A 24,288-nucleotide genomic window follows, 5' to 3' on the forward strand; every position below is an offset into this window, starting at 1 on the left:
TTTTTGGCCATATTGCCCAGCCATAATATCAATGAAGAGCTCGAGTCTGACATAAACTGAAACTTGAATAAGCAACAGAGAAACACATTTAGTAAAGTGTGTCTAGGCACTTGACGGAGAGTGTACGTGATGTTCTGTAGTGTGACGTGGTTTTCAACTAAGTGAAATCTGAACATCTCTCCATCCATGTGGCTCTAAAAGCCTTATCTCACTTCCTGAACGCTGCGCTCAGTAACAGTGTGGTCACACTAGACTTTAGGCTGCTTAATTACTTCAGACCCTGTGAAAATGGCCAACAGGTTATGATGCGACATACTAGAGCCTTTGTTTTTAATAAATTATACATTAAGTAAATTCAAAAACCACACAGCTGCAAACCATTCAGCTTTAAAGTTTGTATCCTTTGTATTGAGGCAAAAGGTCAATTTGTGATATCCTCTAGTCTAGCGGTCAAATATCTTTTTGATATCGTGATTCAAATTAAGTTAGAGGTCATTAAACTTGGAACACACTGAAAGACAAGACTACTGCACAAGTGATTGGAAGTTAATGTAACACTGTCTTGTGTCGACACACCCAACAGAAGAGAGGGGTGGGGTGAGCAGTTCTATGTCATTTAAAGAGACATGCACTGAAACGGGTCACTGTGAGCAGAGCTGTTTTTGAGGTAAAAAAGGTTATGTTTTACAAAACCATTGAGGATTTTTAACCGAAGTATATTACAATCTTTACATGAAGACCCTAAAGAATCATACCAACTTGTGAAAAATGGGCATCCGATGACCCCTTTAAATATTTATGAATGAACTGCCTGTTTTAAAATCTTCCCGGTCTACTGACATATGTTAAAGGTCCCGTATTATGCCCCTTTTCACAAGATGTAAAATAAGTCTCTGATGTCCCCAGAGTGTATATGTGAAGTTTCAGCTCAAAATACCCAACAGATCATTTTTTACAGCATGTTTAAATTGTCATTTTTTGGGGCTCAGAAAAACATGCTGTTTTAGTGTGTGCCCTTTAAATGCAAATAAGCTGCTGCTGGACGACCCAGGGGGCGGAGCTTCAAGAGCTCGCGCTCAGTCTCTCAGGGCAATTTCATCTCACGGAATGATGATAATATCAGAAACACTCAGTAACGGTGTTCATTTCGAGTCGGACAATAATGCCTACAGAGTCAGAGTGCTGTATAGAGATGGGACAGGTATAGTTTAGTAGTTTAATTACGGTTATTATAACGTATTTGTCATCTGCTTGTATGTATCCATTATTTATTAATAGCCTACAAGTCTGTTGTTTCGGACCAGGGGCCTCATTTATAACCGTTGCGTACGCACAAAACAGGCCCTGAAAGAGGCGTACGCCACTTCCGACGCATAAGTTGTGATTTATAAAAACAAACTTGACGGGATAATTTGCGCACCTGCACGCAAACTCTGATCCATGCGTACGAACGTTTTGGAGATGGAGCAGTTTGGCGACACCGATGGTGAGCAGGAGTTAAATGTCTTTTTGGTCACTTTTAGACTGAAAATCTAAAGAAAATTAAACATATACAGAAAGATAATACAAATATAATTTCACTCACCAAGCCTGTCACTTGAAGCAAATATCCATCCCTTCTTAAATGTCCGCGCCAGCGAGCGCGTTGGGCCGTTTAGTGAAACTGATGCAAATAACAGTTTAAATAAATAAAATAATGATCTAAACTATGTTTTACTTCTGATATAAACATTTAGACTAAATATGCCATTCAAATGAATGGAGTTAAACACTTAAACATGAAATCATTACTGAGAAGTTACAAAAAAATATATATTCAATCAATAGACATATTTGTTGTGGATGCGATGTTTTTTTTAACACTTTTCCTGTGGCGTGCTGTTTTAATGTTTTAACCACAGAGATCATGATAATACCAGATTGTCTGAGAAAATAGTTTCATGCAAATAATGCCCAAGGCATCTGTTTCCATTAAAAATATAAATCAATTAAAAATACAATTCGGCCAGTGGAAAAGATTGAGAAAAACTTTCTCTGAAATGTATTTTACACTATTTGATGTATGTATTCAAAAATAAGGCAAGGATAGGCAACTACTTGATTTTTATTAATGTAATGTGTCTTGTACCGTTAAACGTTATCACGTGGATGAATAATCATATGCAAATGATATGCAGATGAGGATCTGCATAGTAAAACAAGGCGTTGCAAGCTCCATATATGGTTATTTCGGGGTGGAGACGCATGTGCGCACAATCTTCCGCTGACTGGGATTTATAAAGTGAATTCTGCGCAGGTTCTGGCGTACGAACGGTTTTATAAGTCTGAATATTTTTTGGCGTACGCCATTTTTGGCTTTCGGGCGTACGTACACTTTTAGTAAGGATCCTACGCACAGTTTTATAAATGAGACCCCAGATCCGAATGATGATCAAACATATACTGATGAGTTTAATAAAGTTTATTGTACATCACACAAAAGATGAAGCGTCAGTTTTACTTCAGAAAATCACCATAAGAGCTGAGTAAACACAGTAAGTTATAAGAAGTGCGCAAGTAGCCTACATAAACGAATTTCGGTAGAGTTGAGGGAGCATTCCTGTGGGCGGAGGTTAGTCAAAAAACTGTTCTAGTGACGTCATTAAAGAAGGAAGTAGAGGGATGTAGTCCAAACGGGCCGTTCGATGTAGGCGACTTCTGTTAAATAAAATATCTCGCTTGGCATTGAACTTTGAGCTTTATAATTTTACAGATATTATTTATACTCTAACAACAACATTACACACTAACTAAAGTTTGAAACATGGGATCACGAAGAACGGGACCTTTAAGACAACTGCTTTAAACATTACAATGCTCGTGATAACTTTAGTTAAATCTACTTCACCAGCGAATTACTCTTCGACAGCGATGCCATAGAAATATACAGAGCTACTGCTAAAACGGAAGTTCAAAGACAATATTCTAAAGATGGCTGCGCACTTGTTTCTCTGGCACATAAGGTCTATAGCATCTGATAAATATTTTATCTTGTAGAATGCGCGCTCAGCACCGCCGCTTCCTATGCACAGAGTATGTGCGATCGCGAACCCGAAAGTGAAACGCGAGCTCTGATTCACACTAATTAGGCCACACCATCAAACCAAATCTCCCAATATCAAACCTATCTCTGGACTGTTTAGGTGTGGCTCTGGTCTCTGTTTGCACTTTGAATATTGAGAGAGTACTGTAACATCTGAAGAACGACAGACAAGGGAGGCTCCGTTTCTGAACCTTTAATCGGAACGCAAGAACAACTGTATACAAACGCACCAGCCTAACTCACTCGCTCGTTTCTCTTTACCCGGCCTTTTTCCGTACTCGCTTAACACTATAACTGCCAGTTTAAAATAAAACTGCAATTTCACAACAATTATAAAGAGTCTGTGCGCTATAGTACTTTGATTATGGTTGCACTTGAACTTATTGTTTGCACTTAAGACTAAGAAAAAACTGTTTTTTTTTTTATTTTTGTTATTTATACTTTTAATTTCTATGTTCAATTTGCGGAAAGGAGTTAAATTAGGTCACACACAGCCTCAATCAGAAGATCTGAAAGCTCATAATTCATGTACTGTAAGGTCTGAAGAGACTCATGTGAAATCGTACAGGAGAAAAGCCAGTCAGTTGAGTATGTGGCAAAACCTTTTACAGTGCTTGTATATTGTTGTCTTTCAATGCATTTGATAATTCATATTCATGAAGTAGAACTGAAATGACATTCATTACAAGATTCTTAGTTAAAACATTTCAAATTGCACCTGCAGACAATTTTTCCAGTAAAATTTTTTCATTGAGGATTTCTATAAAACATTGTGCAAACATCTCGTGAGATAACACCGTCACACCCCTAATTTACAGTAATCGCTTTATTCAGAAATGCAGCTTGTTTTTCATTCACAAGCTTTGAGCTGGAACAGTCTGACAGCATATAAAAAAAAAAAAAAAAGAGTGTGGGGAAACGTTACAAGTCTTGGTCAGTGTTACACCGGCTTAGGCTTCTTGGTGTGTGTGTGTGTGTGTGTCTGCCTGCCTGCCTATCACATACTGTTTAAAATGCCCTTTAGAGGTACAGTTCGAGTGTTTGAGAGCGTGGCCCCTTAGCATGCGAGGAATGAGTGTAATCCAACATGGCTCGTTCAGACCTGTTCAACGCTCCTGAAATGCAGTTTCAATTTTAGAGTTATTCACTTCCTTCATGGTATATTTTACAAACTGTATTTAAAAAAAGGTTATTCAAAATTAAAATAAGAGATTATAAAAATCAGAAATTGTCATATACAAAAAAGACTGAAAAACAAAACAAAACACTGCTTGAGCTACTGTTGGGTAAATCTCTAACCGCATAAAAGATGGCACACCCTGCAGACCTCTTCGTCATCAGCTTAATTTATTACAATAACAAACCCTGATATAATCTGTTTACCAAAGCTCCATTAATGTTATCATTCTCTGTGGGTCGCTCCCTTTTCCTCTCAATGTCCTCAGATAATTGTGACTTGGCTGGGAAAAATTTACATGAACCTTTTTTTTTTTTTTTCAGTGTCATTGATGTTACAAGAGAGTTTTGGTAAACATAAACTAGAGGTTTAATGAATCATTTAATAGTCATTAATACATTTAAATGTAAAACAAAACAGACACTTTACAAGGTTCAATTAGTTAACATTAGTTAATGCAAGAGCTAACATGAAATAACAATGAACAATACAGCAGCCACACGTTTTACAGCATTTATTAATCTGGGTTCATGTTAATTTATGTATACATTTTGTATAAATGAACAGTCTATTTTGAACAAACATGAATTAACAATGAACAACAGTATTTGTCTTTACACTTAACCTGAAATATTTAATGTTGTAAAAAAAAAACTTATCAATTATTAACTGATGAAACCTAATCCATTAACTAATGTTCAATTAATCTCATTGTAAAGTGCTCCTGTTTAGACTCTACTAATGTGAAGCAAGACAATTTGAGGCTTATTTCATCTATTGTCTGTCTTGAAATGTAGGACTTAGTCCAGAAATACTGTTTTTGTTTTTTTTTCTTGTTCAGGTCACAGTCAAATACACTTGTTTTACAATTTCAAGATCACTAATCCATTTAAGGGGTTGTAAACACACATCCATTCTAGCACCAAAAATATACTTTATATTCTTGCAGTCAGCAGTCTTCAGTTAGTCATCAGTCAAATATATCCTGTGCTGAATATGTCAGATGAGAATTTGGTATAAAATTGGTATAAAGAATAATTTAACTTTGGTTAAATTGTAGACTCTTCAATTATGAATTTAGACTTTAGAGATATGATTTTATTCATCGAATTGCTTCTGTTATCACCGTTGTCAACTGTGTTGTTTAATGTGTTTTTGCGGACAGCATAAGACTTCCGTTTCATAGAGTTCTGAATCGTCTCAGAGGTGAAGTAATAGATCACTGGGTCAAAACAACAGTTGGTCACAGCAATGCAGAACGCGATTGGATAAATCATTCGGACCACTGACTCCACAGTGCAGTTCGTAATAACCTGACTTCTGACCAGGGTGTAGAAGACCAGATTGACATTGTACGGGATAAAGCAAAAACAGAAAATGAACAAGTGCACTGCAATCATACGCAAGATCTTGGCCTTGTTCAGCTGCCCTCCACGGTTAATGCATTCTGGGTGTCGTAAAGTCTGCAGGACCGTCATAGAGCAGGTAAAGTTGATCATCAACGGAATCAAGAAGCCCACTGTCTCCATACACACCACAACTATTGATACCTTGGACTTCCACTGTGAATTTGAGTATTTCTCAAAACAGTAGGTTTTGTTGTCCGTGGATGTGGATGTGGTGTCCATCACAAACCCTGCGGTTAGGCCTCCCGACAGCAGAAGCACCCATATCACACAACAGGCTATTCTAGCATTGCGCTTGGTCCTCAATGTTTTAGATGCGAAGGGATGAACGATTGCCAGGAAGCGATCCACGCTGATGCACGTGAGGAAGAGGATGCTGCCATACATATTGGTGTAGAACAAGGACACTGAGATTTGGCAGAGAGCTTTACCGAAAGGCCACTCACGATTGATGAAGTAGAACGTCCTGAAAGGCAAGCTGAAGACAAAGAGGGTATCCGAGGCCACGAGGTTCATCATGTACGTCGTGGTCTCGTTGCGCATTTTCAGTCTGCATCCAAAAATGTACATGGCCATCACGTTGAAGAGAAGCCCCAGAATAAAGACGATACTGAAAGCAGAGCTGTATAACACATATTTAAAAGTATCATCGATGGCACAACTCTTGTTGTCGGTCATCATTAATGTTTAGAGTTTGGCTTAAAAGGAGTCAGTGTCCTGTGTTGCATTCAAAGGTCAGAGAACCACAACATGAAATTCCAGAGATCCATGTAAAAGTATACAAATCCAGTCTGTATACATTTCACAGGGCTGGCTTAAGAAGCTTCTTACCATTCAGATGTTGCATAATCCTACTGTCAATGTGCAACGGAACTTCACAAATAAGCATTTGCATGAGCAAGCCACATTAGATTTTTTTCTCAACAAGGTATGGTGGAAGATTCGTTTGTGTGTGCTTCAATGAATAGCTGCTTTGTTATCTAAGGAAGTTGTAGTTGTTTGCTCTTCATATCTGAAGTTCCAAGGTGCTTGCAAGATTTGTGATACTAATAAGACTTCAATCTTTACCCTTTGATGAATAGTTCATCCATAGCCTGTTGATTTTCTTCACAAAAAAGCGACAAGATATATCCATAAATCAGCCCAGTTTTGATTTCAGTTTCTTGTTTCTCCTCTTGGCTTCCCTTCACTGTGAGTTGATGATCTTCTTTGTCTCTTTAAGATTTTAGTCATAGTTTGTCATTTTGCTGTAGCCATGTGAGCTATTTAGTACCCAGCCTGCTCTGTTCAGTCTCTAGTTTACACAATGAGATGTGCATCAATGTGGAGGACCGGAAAGCAGACGAGAAGGTGGGGCTGAGGTTAAAGCGCCTCCTCTGTAAATTTCCATTTATAGCTCCCTAGTTCTTCCCTCTTACACGTAGCACACTTTCAGAATGAGTTTCTAAACACAGTTCACACGTTATTGGTTTGAATACCCCGTGAATGATGTTTTAGCATATTACAGTCTTGCATCATTTCTTTAATATTAAAGATAAGATCTCAATTATTTCCTGTTAAATTACTTTTGTTAACTATTAAATGCTCTAATTTCTTTGTTATTCTATACTGGATGAATAAAAAAAAACTTAATAGTGAAAACAGCCTCTCAAAGACTGATTCTTTCTTTCATTAAGTAAAATGGATGTTGTAAGGGAGAAGATCAACAAAGACATTTGCTTTTCTGTTCCAACCCCCTACAAGGGCCATTTGAAATTCCTAAAGGCAGAGAGGTGCTGAATGCTGATAGTGAACAAAGCCTGTAGGCCAAGATCTGTGTTTATCGGGGGTCTGCTAATTGTCACACCTTTAGTATGTGGGGGAAGTTGTCATCTTCTGATTGGTCAGTTTGAATGTCTCACATTTGGGTCAAGGAAAGGATAAAAGAAGTTTGTAACTGTTGCTCTAGGCTGTTCTTTTGTGTGTGTGTGTGTGTGTGTGTGTGTGTGTGTGTATGCGCATTATGTAACATCGTTCATTGATTCCTAGGTGCATACAAAGAGGGATTGTCAGTCCAAAGTTTACGTTTAACTCAATGTGACGCATACAACACAATATGCAGACTCTGAGCTTGTAAATCAAGGGAGTGTTGAGAGTTAATTTACTGTTTGTCGAACCTGGGAATTTTTTAAAATAAAATTATTGTATTAGAAAGCTTGCAAATATATATCAATTTGCAGGTGTTTTAGATTTTTTTCTCTTATTTTAAGTTAACTCTTTGATGCATTATTAAATCACCAAGAAAAAAAATATTTGATAGATTTTATATTAAAAAAAAAGTTTATTATATAGCTTAGTAAGTATTATTTACTTTATTTAATAAGTTATTTATTGCAAAAAATGTCTTGATTTACATGCAGACATAATCATGAGGTTTTGGGTGTAAATAAAGTACTTCAGATGAATTAAATGAATGGATTTATTGATCAAATAGTGTTCAAATGAAATGAGAAATGGTACAAGTATACCCATTCAGTATAAGACTCATTGTATCCTGACTATCCTCTAATCGGTTCCCTTTTCACTGAGCCGGCAATATTCTCGGTTTCAGATCAGTGATGTAACTCAATGTCTTGTGCTTCTCTGCAGGACTCTCCTCTCTTTGACCTCCTCAAACAGTCTCGTGAGGAAGGACCTGGTGAACAAGCAGAGCCCCCCGCAACATTGAACCAACCCCTCCATCACAACCACACCGCTGCTGACCTGTGAGTCATCTCTCTAAACTAGGGCTATGTAATTCTGAGCCAGTCACAACATCCTGTTCAAAAGGATACAGTGGCATAAGTATAAAAGAAAGGGCTACTTACTAGGGCTAGTTTAAATTGAGGAATCAACTCTTTTGAAGTCGCTCTCTACCACTACTCAATGAATGTTGCACATTCACATGTGTGAGACAAAAATTAAGTATAAACCTGTTTATCAACATAATCGGACTTTTGCAATATATACATTTATGAAGCAGCACAGAATACTGAAGTGAACTAATCACACAGTGCTTTAAAATGTCTATTGGGATTGATGTAGAATGAACGGGGCTTAAATGCAATATAAACGCAGAACAGGAAAGCTGATTCAGTCTGGAAATTTAAGCAGTTTATTCAGCAATTTAAGATTTACACTCAAAAAATATTTCTGTCTGTTTTTAAGATTTACAAATTTCAATTGTCAAATTTTCATCAAATTCAATAGAGAAATCTTTAATGGTAGACTGTCACATTTCAGTAGTCTAGTCCATTAGTCAATTAATAAACTAAAAGGTTACCAGGTTCAGAATTTAATTAGGAGCATGGGGCAAAAATGCCATGAAAATTAATAAAAATTCCTCAGTTCTTTTTTTAATAAGATATCACATAAGCAATAGAGCTGTCTTTTCTCAAATACCTATCAGCACGATTGCAGCTGAGATATTGATTTTATACAAAAGTGTTCGTCTCTGAGCAACACACAATGGTGTTTTGTTTCCTAAATGAATCTGTGTTTTGAACGAATCCGTTGAATTAAATGATTCAATGACTCACTCATGAAGACAGTGACTTGCTGCCATCTACTGGCAAATATTGCCACTTAATGGAAAATGATATTTCTGACACTTGTTTAGGACTTAAAATAAAATGAATGTCAATACATACAATAGCACGTAATCATGATTAATCTCATGCTTTTGCAATATGTAATGTTTTTTATTTTTGTTTTGAGGGTATTATTGTAATAATGATTATTTTGCTTGCCATTTTTCTTGGTTTTGTCCGCTGCCCCTCAAAATGTCTGTGCATGTCCCTGCTGTGAAATCTGAATTAACATCTTTAGTAGGTTTTTAGTCCGGCCTCAAGCATTAGGGCCTTACCATTAACCTTTGACACACAAAATACCTCTACACTGATTAGCAAATGGTTTAGCTCAAATCTTCATTTCCAAAGGGGATTGAAATTTCCTTGAATTGCTAAATAATTTCTGAATGTGATTTGACTTTGACTTTTATTGGGGCATTTTGAAAGGATTATTTATAATTGGTCTACTTGTAGCTAAAATATAGTGAGCATGGTACACGCAACACCAAGATCGTGGTCTGATTCACAGGAAGTGCATGAACTACTAAAATATATATGTTTATTTAAGAGTGTTACAATAAAGTTAGTATAAGCCACTACAGTCATCAAAAATATGAAAAATAACAAAATAAGTGAATATAAAGTGGTAGATTAGAAACTACAGAAGCAGTCACCATTGTAAATACAAAATACTAACATGAACTGTTAATTAAATTTTTACTCTTAATTCTTTTTGAAACTGTATCCACTGTACGTCCGACTGATTGCACTGTATTCTTTCTTTTAATTCTAAACTAAACTCAAATGGCACTGAGAATTGGAAAGAGACAAACATAAATTACTTATTTGGGGAATTTGAGAGATGAAACCATGCTGATGACCTGGGTCTGTGTTGGAGTAGTGAGCTTGATGTGTAATTAAACTCGAGGTTCTGTGGAGTGCGGACTGGATCGATTCCATTCCTAGAGCTTCCGAACAAATAGGAAAATCTCAGAGTAAAACTGGGAGTTGTGAAAAATATGATACACCGGTGTTTTGCCAGATGAGAAGTTTATCTATGTATCATCTTTTTACTCGTTTTATTCATTTTATAACTGTATCGTATATCTCTTTTAATTCCTTTTATAACCATTTTAATTTTCCTTGCTTTTATTTTTGGATTATTTTAATTCCTTTCTGTGTAAAGCACTTGTATGAAATACTGCCATAGTGTATGAAATGTGCTATATAAATAATCTTGCCTTGCCTATTGTATAATGTCAGATTAGTCATTGATTAATGTTAGTTTCAAGGATCCTTTTCGTGAGAACGAAGTGGCGTGCTTCCTTTATGATTAACAAGCAGAAGAAGGAACCAAAAAAATCCTGGGGACTTTTGAGGTCGCTAACACAAGCTTGTAGGTTATTAGGCCCAGGGGCTGTGCGCTGTGGTTAGTCTATATTAGTCTTGTCTGTAAAACAAGGTTAACATATTACATGTGTTGCCTCTTGCGCTAGATTTGCACGTGATGGTGGAAAACAGTCGACATTTCAGATCTTGCAAATTCATGTTGCATTTATTTAAAAAAAACAAAAACATATACTGTACTGTGCAAATGTCTTAGGCACGTTGATATTTTCGCCCCAAAAAATGGTTTTAAGACAGTTATTTATATCTTTTGCTGTAATGTGTCAGTAGGACATATAGGAAACATTCCTTTTGTCATTAATTGTAGTAATCCATTGAGATTTTCTATGCACAAGGAGTCTGACAACAGCCGGTGCTCCACACGGAGATCTGATCTCACCAACATCGAGTCCGTCTGTGATTACATTAACAAACAGAAAAAATGGAGACAGACTAAATTCAGAAGAACTGCGGCAACGTCTCCAAGACATTTGAAGAAAACTACCTGCAAAGCTACAGTACTGTGAGAATTTATAGTCACTTGTGTAAAAATGCTGTAAAGTCAGGCTCCTTTAAAAAACAATAGATGATATTTATCAATTAGCTAAATCAAATCAATATTTGGTGTGACCATCCTTTGCGTTTAAAACGACTTGTACACCTGGACTTCAAGCGTCTTGGAGACGTTGCCACAGTTCTTCTGGATTTAGTCTGTTTTTCTGTTTCTTCATGTAATCCCTGATGGACTCGATGTTGGTGAGATCAGATCTCTGTGTGAATCATACTGGCTGTTGTCTGACTCCTTGTGCATAGAAAATCTTACAATTAATGGCAAAAGGAATGTTTAGAAATGTTAACTGATATTTCCTAAAACACTACAGCAAAATAAAGGCGATGCGTTGCGTTCGTGTAAGAAAAATATTCCTATTTAAAACTTTATTGACTAAAATAACAGGGTGAGTAAATCATGGGCTAATTTAAATTTTTGGGTGAACTATCCCTTTAAAGGGGACATATCATGAAAATCTGACTTTTTCCATTTTTAAGTGCTATAATCGGGTCCCCAGTGCATCTACCAACCCAGAAAACATGAAAATTGACAACCCAGTAACGTAGGAATGATCCCCTGACGTAGGAAGGGCTTTTGTCCTGAGTCTCTCCGTAAGGCTGCACTCCGCTACTGGTTATTTCTGAGATTTTGGATGTGTGAGATTATTTGCGTGTTTTGTTATAGTGTTTCCGAAGCTCTTGTTAAGTATCGTCCGTCTTCTGAACGGGGGCGGGGAGCAGTAGCTCATTTGCATTTAAAGGGACACTCAAAAGTGGCGCGTTTTTGCTCATACCCAAAAAGGGGCAACTTTGACAAGCTATAATAAATTATCTAGGGGGGTACTTTGAGCTGAAATATCACAGACACATTCTGGGGACACCAAAGATTTATATTACATCTTGTGAAAATGGGAATAATATGTCACCTTTAAGTTTACCTTGGGTATCTCCAGTTGACACCCAAGCATACTTGACACTTAATAATATTTATACTCTAGCACTGCATCTACAGTCGACAACTGGCTTCGAGTCGGACAACGTCTCGTCCCTTTTTACACTAGTACTCGGGAATAAGATCTCTAGTGTCCTATAACCTGCTGCGCAGCAGTGATATGCTTTAATCACGGCCGGAGGATCTCAGACCAGTTTCAGAGAGAATCCCACCAGCAAAAAGAAAACGACAGTTTTTAATAATTTGCTTTCGTGATTTCTAAAGTAACAGTGGCATAAAGATTCTTGATATTACAGACTTACAGTTCTGTTCAAAAGTTTGGGGTCAGTAAGGTTTTTTTTATTTAATTTTTTTATTATTTTTTACTTTTATTCAGCAAGGACGCATTCAATTGATCAAAAGTGACAGTAAAGACATAAATATAAAAGATGTTTAGAAAATTCTAATTCAAATAAATGCTGTTATTTTGACCTTTTAATCCTATTAATCCAAGAATGTGTCACTGTTATTTCAAAAATATCAAAGGGTTAGTTCACCCAAAAAGGAAAATTATCCCATAATTTACTCACCCTCAAGCCATGCTAAGTGTATATGAGTTTCTTCTTTCAGCCAAACACAGAGTTATATTAAAAAAGAACCGGGCTCTTCCAAGCTTTCAAATGGGAGTAAATGGTACCCTTTTTTTTAAAACCAAAAAAGCGCATCCATCATCATAAAAGTAATCCATACTTTATAAAGGCCTTCTTAAGCAAAGCAGTGCATTTTTCTAAGAAAAAATCCATATTTATAACTTTATGAACTGTAATCACAGGCTTCCAGTAATGACCGTCAGCGAGTCTAGTTCCGTCTGAAGAATGACCTCTGATCCGACGTAGGACTTAGGCGTAGCGTAAGCTTAGGTTAGAGTAGCTTGAACCCTCTCGTGGTTCAAACAAATAGGGCTGAGCAACGAACTCAAGCTCCTCCGACGTTTCTCTTTAAAAATTCTCGTTTTAGACTCCTAATTCGTGACCAGTTTTTTGTTTTGCTCTATCATCTAAGCTTTCTCGTTTATCAATACAACATATGTTGGGTCAGAGGGCATATTTTACAAAAAAATCGCTTCTTTGCTTCCTGAAGCCGTATGGGTTACTGTTATGATGGATGGATGTGCTTTTAAAAAAAAAAAAAAAAAAAAAAATGGTACCATTCACTCCCATTATAAAGCTTGGAACAGTGTTTGTTCTCCGATTGTGTTTGGATAAAGAAGAAAGTCATATACACCTAGGATGGTGTAAATTATGGGATAATTTAATTTTTGGGTGAACTAACCCTTTAAGCAGCACAACTGTGAACTGTTCATAATTGATCATAAAAATAAATGTTTCTTGAGCAGCAATCAGATTATTAGAATGATTTCAGAAGGATCAAATTCAGCTTTCAGAGCTTTCCCATCACAGGAATAAATTACATTTTAAAAATATGTTCAAATAGAAAATCATTTAGTTATTGAAAATTGGTATTAGTAATAATATTTCACTATATTGTTGATCAAATAAATGCAGCCTTGGTGAGCATAAGAGACTTCTTTTAAAAACATTTTAAAAATCATACCAACACCAAACTTTTTAACCACTGACATATATTAGCTGTCTCATTTTTATATTTTTTTCTTTGGTAAAATGAGTATGTAACTTTAACCTTGTAAGTAAGGTTAAAGTATGTATGCAAGTTTAACCTTCTCACCTTTCCCAGGTATCTCTCTCCTGTGCGGCCGAGCCGTCTACCCCCTTCAGCAGAGGCTGAGCCCCCAACACCAGGCACCAGAGCACCCCGTTCAAACTCTCTGAGCCTTTTCTACAAAAAGTGTAGGTTAAAGCATAAAGCATTCTTTGACAGAGTCATTAATACATAACATGCTACTTTTCTAACTTGAGAAAAAACTGGTTTTTGTTGTTGTTTTGTTTTTTTGCAGTGTACAGGATGGCCTACCTGCGACTGAGAACGCTGTTCTCGCACCTGCTGACCTCACACCCAGAACTGGAACCTATAATATGGACCCTGCTTCAGCACACCCTCCAGAACGAGTACGAATTAATGCAAGAGAGACACTTAGACCAGGTACTACCATTTCTTTGTTTTCATAGACATTATAATATGCTGCATTTGCTTTTTTTTTTTTTTTTTGCTTTGTGGGTATGTTCAGTAAAATGTCTTATAAACTTGACCCGCTCCTCTGTTCATTGCAGTTGATCATGTCGGCTATGTATGCCATATGCAAGGTGAAGAACGTGGACTTGCGCTTCAAAACGATCGTGACCGCTTATAAAGAGCTGCCCAATACTAATCAGGAGGTGAGAGTCAAATGTCTTGTTCCCTTTCAAATGACTTGTTTCAGATGATCATTCAAGTATATTAAGAATGCATTTAAAGTGATATTAACAAACAAAAAACAACCCATTGCTCTCTCTTTGATTTTTCCGGATGTGTCAGACATTTAAGCGCGTGCTGATCAGAGAGGGTCAGTACGACTCCATCATTGTCTTCTACAATCTGGTCTTCATGCAGAAGCTCAAGACTAACATTCTTCAATATTCCTCTCCTCGGGTGAGACATGCTACCTTTTACACTTTTATTGAATAATTTCTTGTGTTATACTGCCCCCTAGTGGCTTGAAATCATGTTCAATTGAACGAAAGTGTTCCTACAACAACTTGTGTTCCTACAACACTCAAGTGGTTGACTTGAGGATGTTTCTGTTTGTCTCCCAGCCGCCTCCTCTGTCTCCCATTCCTCACATCCCCTGCAGCCCCTATAAAAACTCTCCTCTGCGCGTGCCCGGCAGCAATAACGTCTACGTCTCCCCCTTGAAAAGTAGCCGGATGTCCCCTGTACCCATGACCCCACGGAGCAGGTCAGTGTTCACATCTGTCATTACATTCGGGAGATTGTCTACTAATTTTGGGCATATACAGAATTAAATCTTAATACCTTTACATTTTAAACCTTGAATTGTGACTTGATAACTTTCTCTTTTACTGTGATGATTAGTGAGGTTGACTAGTTTATCCTTATCCTTATGTACATATATGTATGTATATATAATATAATATATAATACATATAATATACATATATTATGTGCAGATTATAGTTGATTTGTACTAATTGTATCTTTTCTTTGTGGTGTCCTGGACAGAATTCTTATATCTATCGGCGAATCCTTTGGGGTTAGTGATGGAAAGCACTTATTAAACTTTCAGACTATTTAAAATGTGTTAGAATTTATTTAAAAATCTCTTTCCTCATCTCAACAGTCTGCAGACAAGTTTCAGAAGATCAATCAGATGGTGAGCAGCACTGATTGGTCCCTCAAGAGGAGTCTGGATGGAGGCGCTGCCCCCAAACCCCTGAAGAGACTGCGCTTTGACATGGATGGACAAGATGAAGCTGATGGAAGGTGGGATTTATGTTCTATTTTTCTTCATTTATCTCTCGAAGTTTGAATCCAGTGAATCATTGAGACTGTTTGATTGAAATTGAGAATTTTTTCATTTTCATTTTTAGCAAATCAAGTGGCGAGTCAACACTGATCCAGAAGCTGGCTGAGATGAGTAAGTTTCCTTCAACCTTTGTACATGTCTGTTGTCTGAATTGTAAGCAGGATTTCACAGAACCACAAAAAGCCGTCACACTTCTTCCTGTCTAGACATGGCAGATTTTTAGTTTTGAGTCAAATGGTGGTGTTTACTATATACTTTAAAACAGGGTATTCAATAGTTCAATAGTTAATTCAATAGTTTGGGGTCAGCAAGATTTCTTTATTGGCTTTATTCGATTTAGGTTTTATTTGAATGGGTATATTTGATCAAAAATACAGTACAAACATTATTACAATGCATAACTGTTTTCAATAAAAAAAAAAATCAAATTTAATTTATTCCTGTGATGGCAAAGCTGAATTATTAGCAGCCATTACTCCAGTCTTCAGTGTCACATGATCCTCCAAGAAGCATTTCCTATTATTATCCAAGTTTTATAACATTTGTGCAGCTTAATTTTTTTGGAGAATAAAAATAGTATTCTTTAAAATTCTTTAATAGAATAGAAAGTTCAAAAGAACAACAATAAAAATCATTTGTTAGTCTTTGCTGTGCCTTTGGATCAATTTGATGCATTCTTGCTTCATAAAAATATTAATTTCTTTAAAAGAAATCTTACTGACATCAAACTTTTGAACGGTAGTGTGCATTAAATAACCACATTGTAATAAAATTAAATACTTCAGAAATGAGTAAAAGCTTATTTGTTTTCTCTTTTTATTTGTAACTTGATAGATGCAAACCAAAAGAAACGTTTGTTCATAAATGAATTATAATTCTGACATCAGTGCAATAAAAGCTTTACAACATGTAGAGTGACAGTAAAGACATTTATAATGATCTAAAAATCAAATGCTGTTCTTTGCTCTTATTTATTCTGGCGAAAAAATGAATCCCTGTTTCCAAAACATATTAAGCAGCACAGCTGTTTTCAACTTTGATAATAATAAGAAATGTTTAATGAGCAGCAAATCAGCATATTAGATTGATTTCTGAAGTATTGTTTCTTATACTTCAGCTTTGCTTTAACAGGAACTACTTTTTTAAATACATTTAAATAGAAAACAGGTATTTTAAATTATAATAATATTTCACATTATTACTGATTTTACTGTATTTTTGTTCAAATAAATTCAGTCTTGGTGAGAATGAGACATTCAAAAAAATCTTACCGACCTCAAACCTTTTGAATGATAGTGTTTCTCTTAATAATAATTAAGAATTACAAGCATCCCATATTTTCTAGCTAAATATTCAATGAATAAAACTTATTTTCTATCCAGCTTAATTCATGCTATGACATGCATTGCTGATTCAGAATCATAGCAAAATGGCAGTCATTGTTGCGTATAATTTAACATCACGTGATATGCTGTTGTTGCTTAAACGTTTGTTCTCGTCTCTTCAGGCTCGACACGTACTCGTATGCAGGAACAAAAACTGAAGGAGGAGTCCGTTAAAGAGCATTCAGAGCCCTAAATAAAACCGCTCTGTACTGCCTGAGGAAAACCACTCCGCCATGATCAGGAATGGCTGACATCCCTGGGTGTTTTGCGTTGCTACATTTTAGACTACTTAACCTGTTTTAGTAATTAAGCGGTGCACTGCATTTCCTGAAATAGCACAGGTGCTTTTACCTGTGTTAGTTCATTTTAGATTGTTTTAAGCATGCGAGCGTCCATGAAGGAGGTTTTATTCTTTGTTTTGTAGTTGACATTGTGGTAGAGGAAATAACATGAAGCATACCTCTTAAGTGATCTACAAACAAAAAAACTGGCGGGTTTAGTGTCATGATGATAATTTATTGTTTTTTGTTTTTTTTCCTGGGTGTTTTTTTCCATTAATTCTAGAGCTTCCAGCTTTTCCTCATTGCTGTACAGGAAAATGTGAATGACATAAGGTTTAAGATCCAATTTTACATCAGTGTTTCCTTTAATCATGTTTTAGGTAAAGACATCACATCTTTCGCAGATGTGAACCCCGCTTGTGGCCTTTCTCAAAGCATATTTTTGAGGACTCCCCATTTTGCGTGATAAAAGTAAATGGATTTAATTTGGATACTGTATTATAAATGTTACTGTTTAGGCATTACTGGGTTTTTAGGATGCGATTGCTGTGTGAGTGAATGTGCATATGTGCGGTCTGACCTTTTTATGTTCTTCCTGGGCAAAAATGTTGTTTTTGCTATTGAATTTTAAGGCTGTTATTGAGCTTTTGTTACTAATATTTGAAAAAATTATGTTATACCTCAAATGTTCTTTTTGAAAAATTATGTAATGCCTCAAAAGTTTAACAACTGACTTGTTTAAGAAAAATCAAGTGTCCTGTTGTTGATTCAATGAGGACAGTGGCAGCTTTGCCTGCTTCTTGTTGCCACAAACTGAGACTAGCTATAACACATGTTGCTAAAATGATTAATAACACTGTTTTTTTTTTTTTAATGGCTCTGTTTAGGCAAGTGTCAGCAGATTTATTCCCTACCGGAATGCTGTTTGGCAGGAAATGGCAAGCTTGTAGATGTCTTGCTAGCATTAGTTATGTTTGAAGTTCAGAGAATCATCTCTTAGCAGAGACTTCATTTTTACTATGAAATAATTTTTGCATCCCTGCTTCCCAGTCATTTATTTCATACGTGCATCACTCGTTTTAATTCTTCAGTATGATCGTGACTCAAATACTGGAACTTAAAGGCAGAAGCTGAAGTTCAATGCAGTTTGTTTTCCCCAGCACGTAACTTATGGGTTTTAATGTACTGCTGTCGTCATAGACGCTCAGAAAGACTGCTTTCTCAACAGTGGCTTTTGTTAAAAGGTTATCAGCACATCATCATCAGAAGTGCTTGAGATCAAAGAGAAAATTTAGGGCAGCACAACTTGGTGGCTTAAATTACATATTACCAGAAAAACTGAACAAAGGGGAAGGAAACATGCACATCTTCATAAGTTGTTGTGGTTTAAAGCTGCCGTACACAAAACAATAACCAATGTTCACAAAACAGAATAACCAATGTTTTAGTGTTTTACATCTAAATGGCCTGTCTCACTTTACATATAAAGATAAGCTTTGGACTTTGGACCATTCATACATGCTATATATCAGGACAGTATTCAAAACACTTAAAATCTAAAGCCATTAACAGAACTGCCATACTTAACACTGCACGCAACAAGTGATGTTATAGGATGGCTGTTGTTCTTAGAGAAGGAAATGAATCAGACCTTTTGAACTGATTGAAGTGATGATGGGGAGGTCTTTCTTGGGACATCCTCCTCCTACTGTGTTTTGTACCTCACCTCCTCCAGTAGCTGACAATGCTGGGCTGGTTGGGCTAGTGACAAAACTGTGAGCGCTTTTGGAAAATCTCTACACTCTGCAGAAAAGGTACAGTCTTGCTTTTGATGTTTGCTGTTAAATGTGTCTCTCGTTAAATGTTTGAGAAGTAATTTGATATTAGGATTCATTTTTAAAAGACATGTTACTAACTGGGTATGTAACGAAGATTGTTCGTTCTAGACTAGAAAAGCCTGTTTTGTCGTACAGCTATTGAAAATAGAAGACAATGACAATGAGAATGTGAATTGCAAATTCTGCATACAGTAAAACTTCCAGTAAGATTACAAAGCACTTGCACTCTTTAAAAAAGGGGGTTCCAGAAGGGGGTTTTCTTAGTGATGCAATAAAAGTACCATTTTGGACTCCTCAAATAACTGTTCATTGAACAGTTCTTGGAAGAACCACTGTTTTCTTAGTGTGAAGAATATTTTAATCTGAAGAACCTTCTTCCACTATAAAGAATGGAATGCAATGGAAAGTTTCCATGGATATCATGGAACCACAGATGCCAATAAATAACTTTTGAGTGCACAGTATAATACTAAGGTAATGCATACATTCTCAAAGGGATAGTTCTCTCAAAAATGGCTTACTTCATCAAGAAACAAATATATTTTTAAAATATGTCCCTTTTTTGTGCACAAAATGAGTCAATGAGGTACAATGTTGTTTTTGACTTTCATTGTATGGACCAAAATATCTTCCTTTTGGAACGACAAAAAAAAAATGTATTGGGGGGGGTGGTGATCTATCCCTTTAAAAAACAAATTGTCATCTTTCTACAGGGAAGGACATGAAAATGTCTGTTCCAGGACTCGAGGAAAACGTCTCCTGTTCAGGCTTCAACGACACCGTTCACTTCAAACGCCTAGTGTACCCTACAGCATACATTCTGATTTTTGTCCTCGGACTCGTTGGCAACTCTTTATCTATCTGCATCTTCTTCAGCCAATGGAGGACCCAGAAGAGTTTCACTCCAGTCACCCTATTAATGGTGAACCTGTTGGCCTCAGACCTGATGCTGGTGTGCTCTTTGCCCCTGAGGATCACTTACTACATGCTGAACTCTCAATGGCTGTTTGGTCACGTCGCCTGTCGACTCATCTTATACGTGTTTTATCTCAATATGTACAGCTCGGTGTATTTCCTAGTTGCCCTGAACGTCTTGCGCTACCTGGCGCTGGCGCGGCCGTACCTGTACATGCGCATACAGACCCACTACGTCACCGGTATCGTGTGTGCCCTCATTTGGGTCTTGATGGGTTTAGCCTGCTGTCCGCTGTTGTTCACTAAGAAAAAACTTCAAGATGAGGGCAGTTCTCAATGCTTGGATTTGGCGATGGACAGCGTTGACCAATTGCTCCTCATCAACAACGTCACGTTTCCAGTGGGCTTTGTGGTGCCCTTGGTGGTCATCATTTTCTGCTCTGTCTTTGTCGCAAAGAATCTTCTGAGGCCTAGTCCTGCATTAGGTAGGACCAGACCTTGCAGGAAGAAGGCATGTGCTCTGGTCATCATCAGCCTTGGGATCTTTCTGGTGTGCTTTTTACCTTATCACGTAGTGCGGACGATCTTCTTATCAGCTGAGAAGCATGTCAAGATAAACGGATACGGAGACTCGTGTGACTTTATTTTGGTAGTCCGCAAGGCTGCCGTTGTAGCGCATTGTTTGTGTACAGCTAACAGTTGTCTGGACCCTATCCTTTTCTTCTTCGTTGGGGAAAATTCTAGATCTTTCTTCGCTAAATTGGCAGGAGGAAGAAAAAGCAGCGCTTGTGCTGCAGGGAGAAACCCACAGCAGGAAGAGTTACAGGTTTTACAGAAGTAAATGAAACAAGGCTTAACAGATAACAAAGAACAGACCAGAAGTACCTCTTTCTTCTGGGTACTTCATAACACAAAAAGGTCATATTTTGACTGACTGGCCTTTAAGAATGATTTTCAAGTAGGGCTGGGCGATATATCGCATGAGATTGTTATGCGCATTTTCCAGCCCTATTTTCAAGTATCAAGTATTTGATACTTACGACTGATCATGCCCAAACGTGACTAGTCAGAGACAGTTGCGTTCAGTCGGTGTTCACAGTTGGTGTTTAAAATCTGCTGCAGTCGTTGGAAACTCTGTAAAAGTCTTAGAATGTTTCAGCTGTGTGTCCCCCGGCATTAGGGGCGTTTAAACTGACAGTGTTTAAAGGAATATTCTGGGCTCATTACAAGTTAAGCTCAATCAACATCATTTTGATTACCACATAAATTAATTATGACTTTACTTAATTTTTCAAAAAAAAAAAAAAAAGCTACAGTACCAGTCAAAAGTTTGGAAACACTACTATTTTTAATGCTTTTGCAAGAAGTCTCTTATGCTCATCAAGCCTGCAGTTAAAAAAAAACATAAAAAAAAAAAAAACAGTAATATTATGAAATATTATTACAATTTAAAATAATGGTTCTCTTTTTTAATATACTTTAAAATGTAATTTATTTTTGTGATGCAAAGCTGAATTTTCATCAGCAAGTACTCCAGTCTTTGGTGTCTTATGATCCTTCAGAAATCATTCTAATATGATAATTTGATACTCAGTTATTATCAATGATGGAAACAGTTGTGCTGTTTAATATATTTTTTTGGAATACTTTTTTCAGGATTCATTGAGTAAAACGTTAACAGCATTTATTCATAAAAACAGCATTTATTCAAAATAAAAACATTTCTAACAATATAAATCGTTACCATCACCTTTTATCAATTTAACGCATTCTTGTTGAATTAAAGTACTAATTTCTTTAAAAAAAAATAGTTATTGTTCCCAAACTTTTGAACGGTAGTGTATATTGTTACAAAAGATTTCTATTCTAAATAAATACAGTTCTTTTTAACTTTTTATTCATCAAATAATCCTGAAAAAAGTATCTCAGGTTATAAAAAAATATTAAGCAGCACAACTGTTTCCAACATTGATCATAAATCAGCATATTAGAATGATTTCTGAAGGATCATAAGACACCAAAGACTGGAGTACTTGCTGATGAAAATTCAGCTTTGCATCACAAAAATAAATTACATTTTAAAGTATATTAAAAAAGAGAACCATTATTTTAAATTGTAATAATATTTCATAATATTACTGTTTTTTTTTTTTTGTTTTTTTTTTTACTGCAGGCTTGATGAGCATAAGAGACTTCTTTCAAAAGCATTAAAAATAGTAGTGTTTCCAAACTTTTGACTGGTACTGTAAATTCTGGGTTATTACTTGGTAATGGAAGTGAATGAGGCTAATTTAACATTATTAATGTTAATAGGCTACTCACTTTCAATAGCTACGATTGAAAGAACTTTTCTGTGTAAAGATCATTTGTACAACTTCATCACCTTGACACTATCCCATAAACCCTAAAATGACCATAAAAATTATGAGAACAACTTTACAGTACAAATAGGTTTTTTTAACAAAAGAATAAACATGCTTTTTTATAATTAAAAGCTTTAAATGCTCCAAAAAATGGCCCTATGTGCTTCTATTGTATACATTCAAGTCATGTTGGAAAAATCGTATTTACATGTTGAACGCACCTGATCATCACTACAAAGAGTGGAGAACTCTAGATGCAGTACAGTATTGTACAATTACGATTTGCTGCACCTTCCTAAATTTAATAAAAGCAAAACGCACCTGATGCTGATTGATTATTCATCATTTTGTAGAAGTAGAGTTAAAAAAAATCTTGCTAAATTTTTGGCAGAAAATGTGCATCACCATCTCGCTTTGTCCATTGTGATTTGAACTCACCTAAAGCTGTAATTACGACTTCCCTACTCGTAAATAAGAATTTCCCAGAAGGACTTGAATGTACCCTAAATGTAACCTTTTTTTTAAGCTTAACTTGTATTGAACCAGGTATATTCCTTCATTTTATTTTAAAATGTATTTATTTAAAGTTGTTGTTTTCCCGCTCAACTCTATATTTAATTAAATGAGGCAGCAGATCACTGTCTGGAAGCTTGTTTAGACTACAGAATAATAAAAAAAGCTAATTGTGACTTTTTTCTAGCAATTGCGAGTTTACATCTTGCGGTTATGACTTTTTTTCTCAGATATAACTTACTCACTCAAATATTAAATGATACAAATGTAAAAATAAAAATAAATACTTTTAAAGCGGTTCAAATGTTGACTTGTATCTTACTAGGATGCTATTATATATAAGTACAAGCATTACTGTCACTCATCAACAGCAGCTGTCACAGTTGCTAGCCGACCGTCCCATTTAACAATGCTCGTTCCAACCTTCATGGCCTTCGAAGGATGCAGCCTCTGAATTGGGACGCAGTATATACCTCGAAATTCTGACTTAATAACACGCAATTGTGAGAAAAAAAAGTCAGAATTGTTGGATAAAAAGTGCCAATTATCTTTTAAATTGTTTTATTCCATGTTGGAAACAAGCTTCCATAGTAATCCATACTGTCTTCCATTGGTAGTTGCTGCATTGCGTCACTTTTCTCAACGTTGTAGCTTTGCTCGTGATTGCTTTTGCTGAAAATCACCTGCTTTCTGAAAATTAATGTCTTTTTAGTGTGAATCACTGTAAGCATGAACACCGCCTTATTATTATGGTGTTGAATTATCATGCTAATATTTAGGCATACTATAGTATATATATTTTCAGTGTTTATTTTCAATGTCTTAAATTATGTTGGACCTTTACTGTGGTTTCACATCTCTCTGTGCATCTTTGGCACATGTCTACAGAGTCTCGTGTTGAAGTCTGTGTGATCAGGAAGCCCAAGTACTGCAAGCAAAGCATGTGGCTTTCTGCACACACCTGCTTCTCGTAGCTCTCCTTGTCGACACATTAAAACTGCGCACATTCCTCTTTTTAGGTTTACATACTGACACTTTTTTTTTATAGTTATGTGGTAGATGTCTGTGCTGTTTATTTGTCATTGGATTCACATGAGGAAGCTCTGTTTTGTGTGGTAGATATCAGCTGATCTTTTTAATATCTGCACATCTTATAATCTTCGAAATATCATGGTCACAGGGAGTTCATTAGAAATGTGTTTTATGTAGATTAAAATCTTTAATTAGATTATGTATGCATTAAAATCAAGATGCAATCCTTAGAGAGTCAATATATAAAAAGTGGCATGGAAACAGTTTCCACAGTGATTGTTTTGTTTATACAACAGAATAGTCTTAGGTCAGTTAAAAAAATAAAAATAATCTTCCTCTTT

The 24,288-nt window shown here is 36.2% G+C and overlaps 3 protein-coding genes across 3 annotated transcripts in view; 2 read left to right on the forward strand and 1 right to left on the reverse strand.

Moving 5' to 3' along the window:
* Positions 1-18,321, forward strand: part of rb1 (retinoblastoma 1) — a 35,372-nt gene extending 17,051 nt beyond the window's left edge. Inside the window, exons 18-27 of the mRNA XM_084137936.1 lie at positions 8,294-8,409; positions 13,874-13,986; positions 14,094-14,239; positions 14,368-14,472; positions 14,612-14,725; positions 14,890-15,032; positions 15,317-15,347; positions 15,435-15,577; positions 15,685-15,731; positions 17,128-18,321. Coding sequence (XP_083994062.1) covers positions 8,294-8,409; positions 13,874-13,986; positions 14,094-14,239; positions 14,368-14,472; positions 14,612-14,725; positions 14,890-15,032; positions 15,317-15,347; positions 15,435-15,577; positions 15,685-15,731; positions 17,128-17,198 — 1,029 coding nt within the window. The 3' untranslated portion in view covers positions 17,199-18,321. The remainder of the gene's footprint in view (positions 1-8,293; positions 8,410-13,873; positions 13,987-14,093; positions 14,240-14,367; positions 14,473-14,611; positions 14,726-14,889; positions 15,033-15,316; positions 15,348-15,434; positions 15,578-15,684; positions 15,732-17,127) is intronic.
* Positions 4,759-7,937, reverse strand: lpar6b (lysophosphatidic acid receptor 6b). The gene has a single exon (XM_084137937.1). The coding sequence runs from the start codon at positions 6,344-6,346 to the stop codon at positions 5,309-5,311; it is 1,038 nt and encodes a 345-aa protein (XP_083994063.1). The 5' UTR covers positions 6,347-7,937; the 3' UTR covers positions 4,759-5,308.
* Positions 18,322-18,962: 641 nt separating the features above from the next.
* cysltr2a (cysteinyl leukotriene receptor 2a) lies at positions 18,963-21,326 on the forward strand. Its single transcript, XM_084137939.1, has 2 exons — positions 18,963-19,100; positions 19,838-21,326. The coding sequence occupies exon 2, from the start codon at positions 19,846-19,848 to the stop codon at positions 20,878-20,880; it is 1,035 nt and encodes a 344-aa protein (XP_083994065.1). The 5' UTR covers positions 18,963-19,100; positions 19,838-19,845; the 3' UTR covers positions 20,881-21,326.
* The last annotated feature ends 2,962 nt before the right edge of the window (positions 21,327-24,288 follow it).

The sequence above is a fragment of the Abramis brama genome (genome assembly GCF_963993115.1).
Source record: "Abramis brama genome assembly, chromosome: 15".
NCBI classification, from domain to species: Eukaryota; Metazoa; Chordata; class Actinopteri; order Cypriniformes; family Leuciscidae; genus Abramis; species Abramis brama.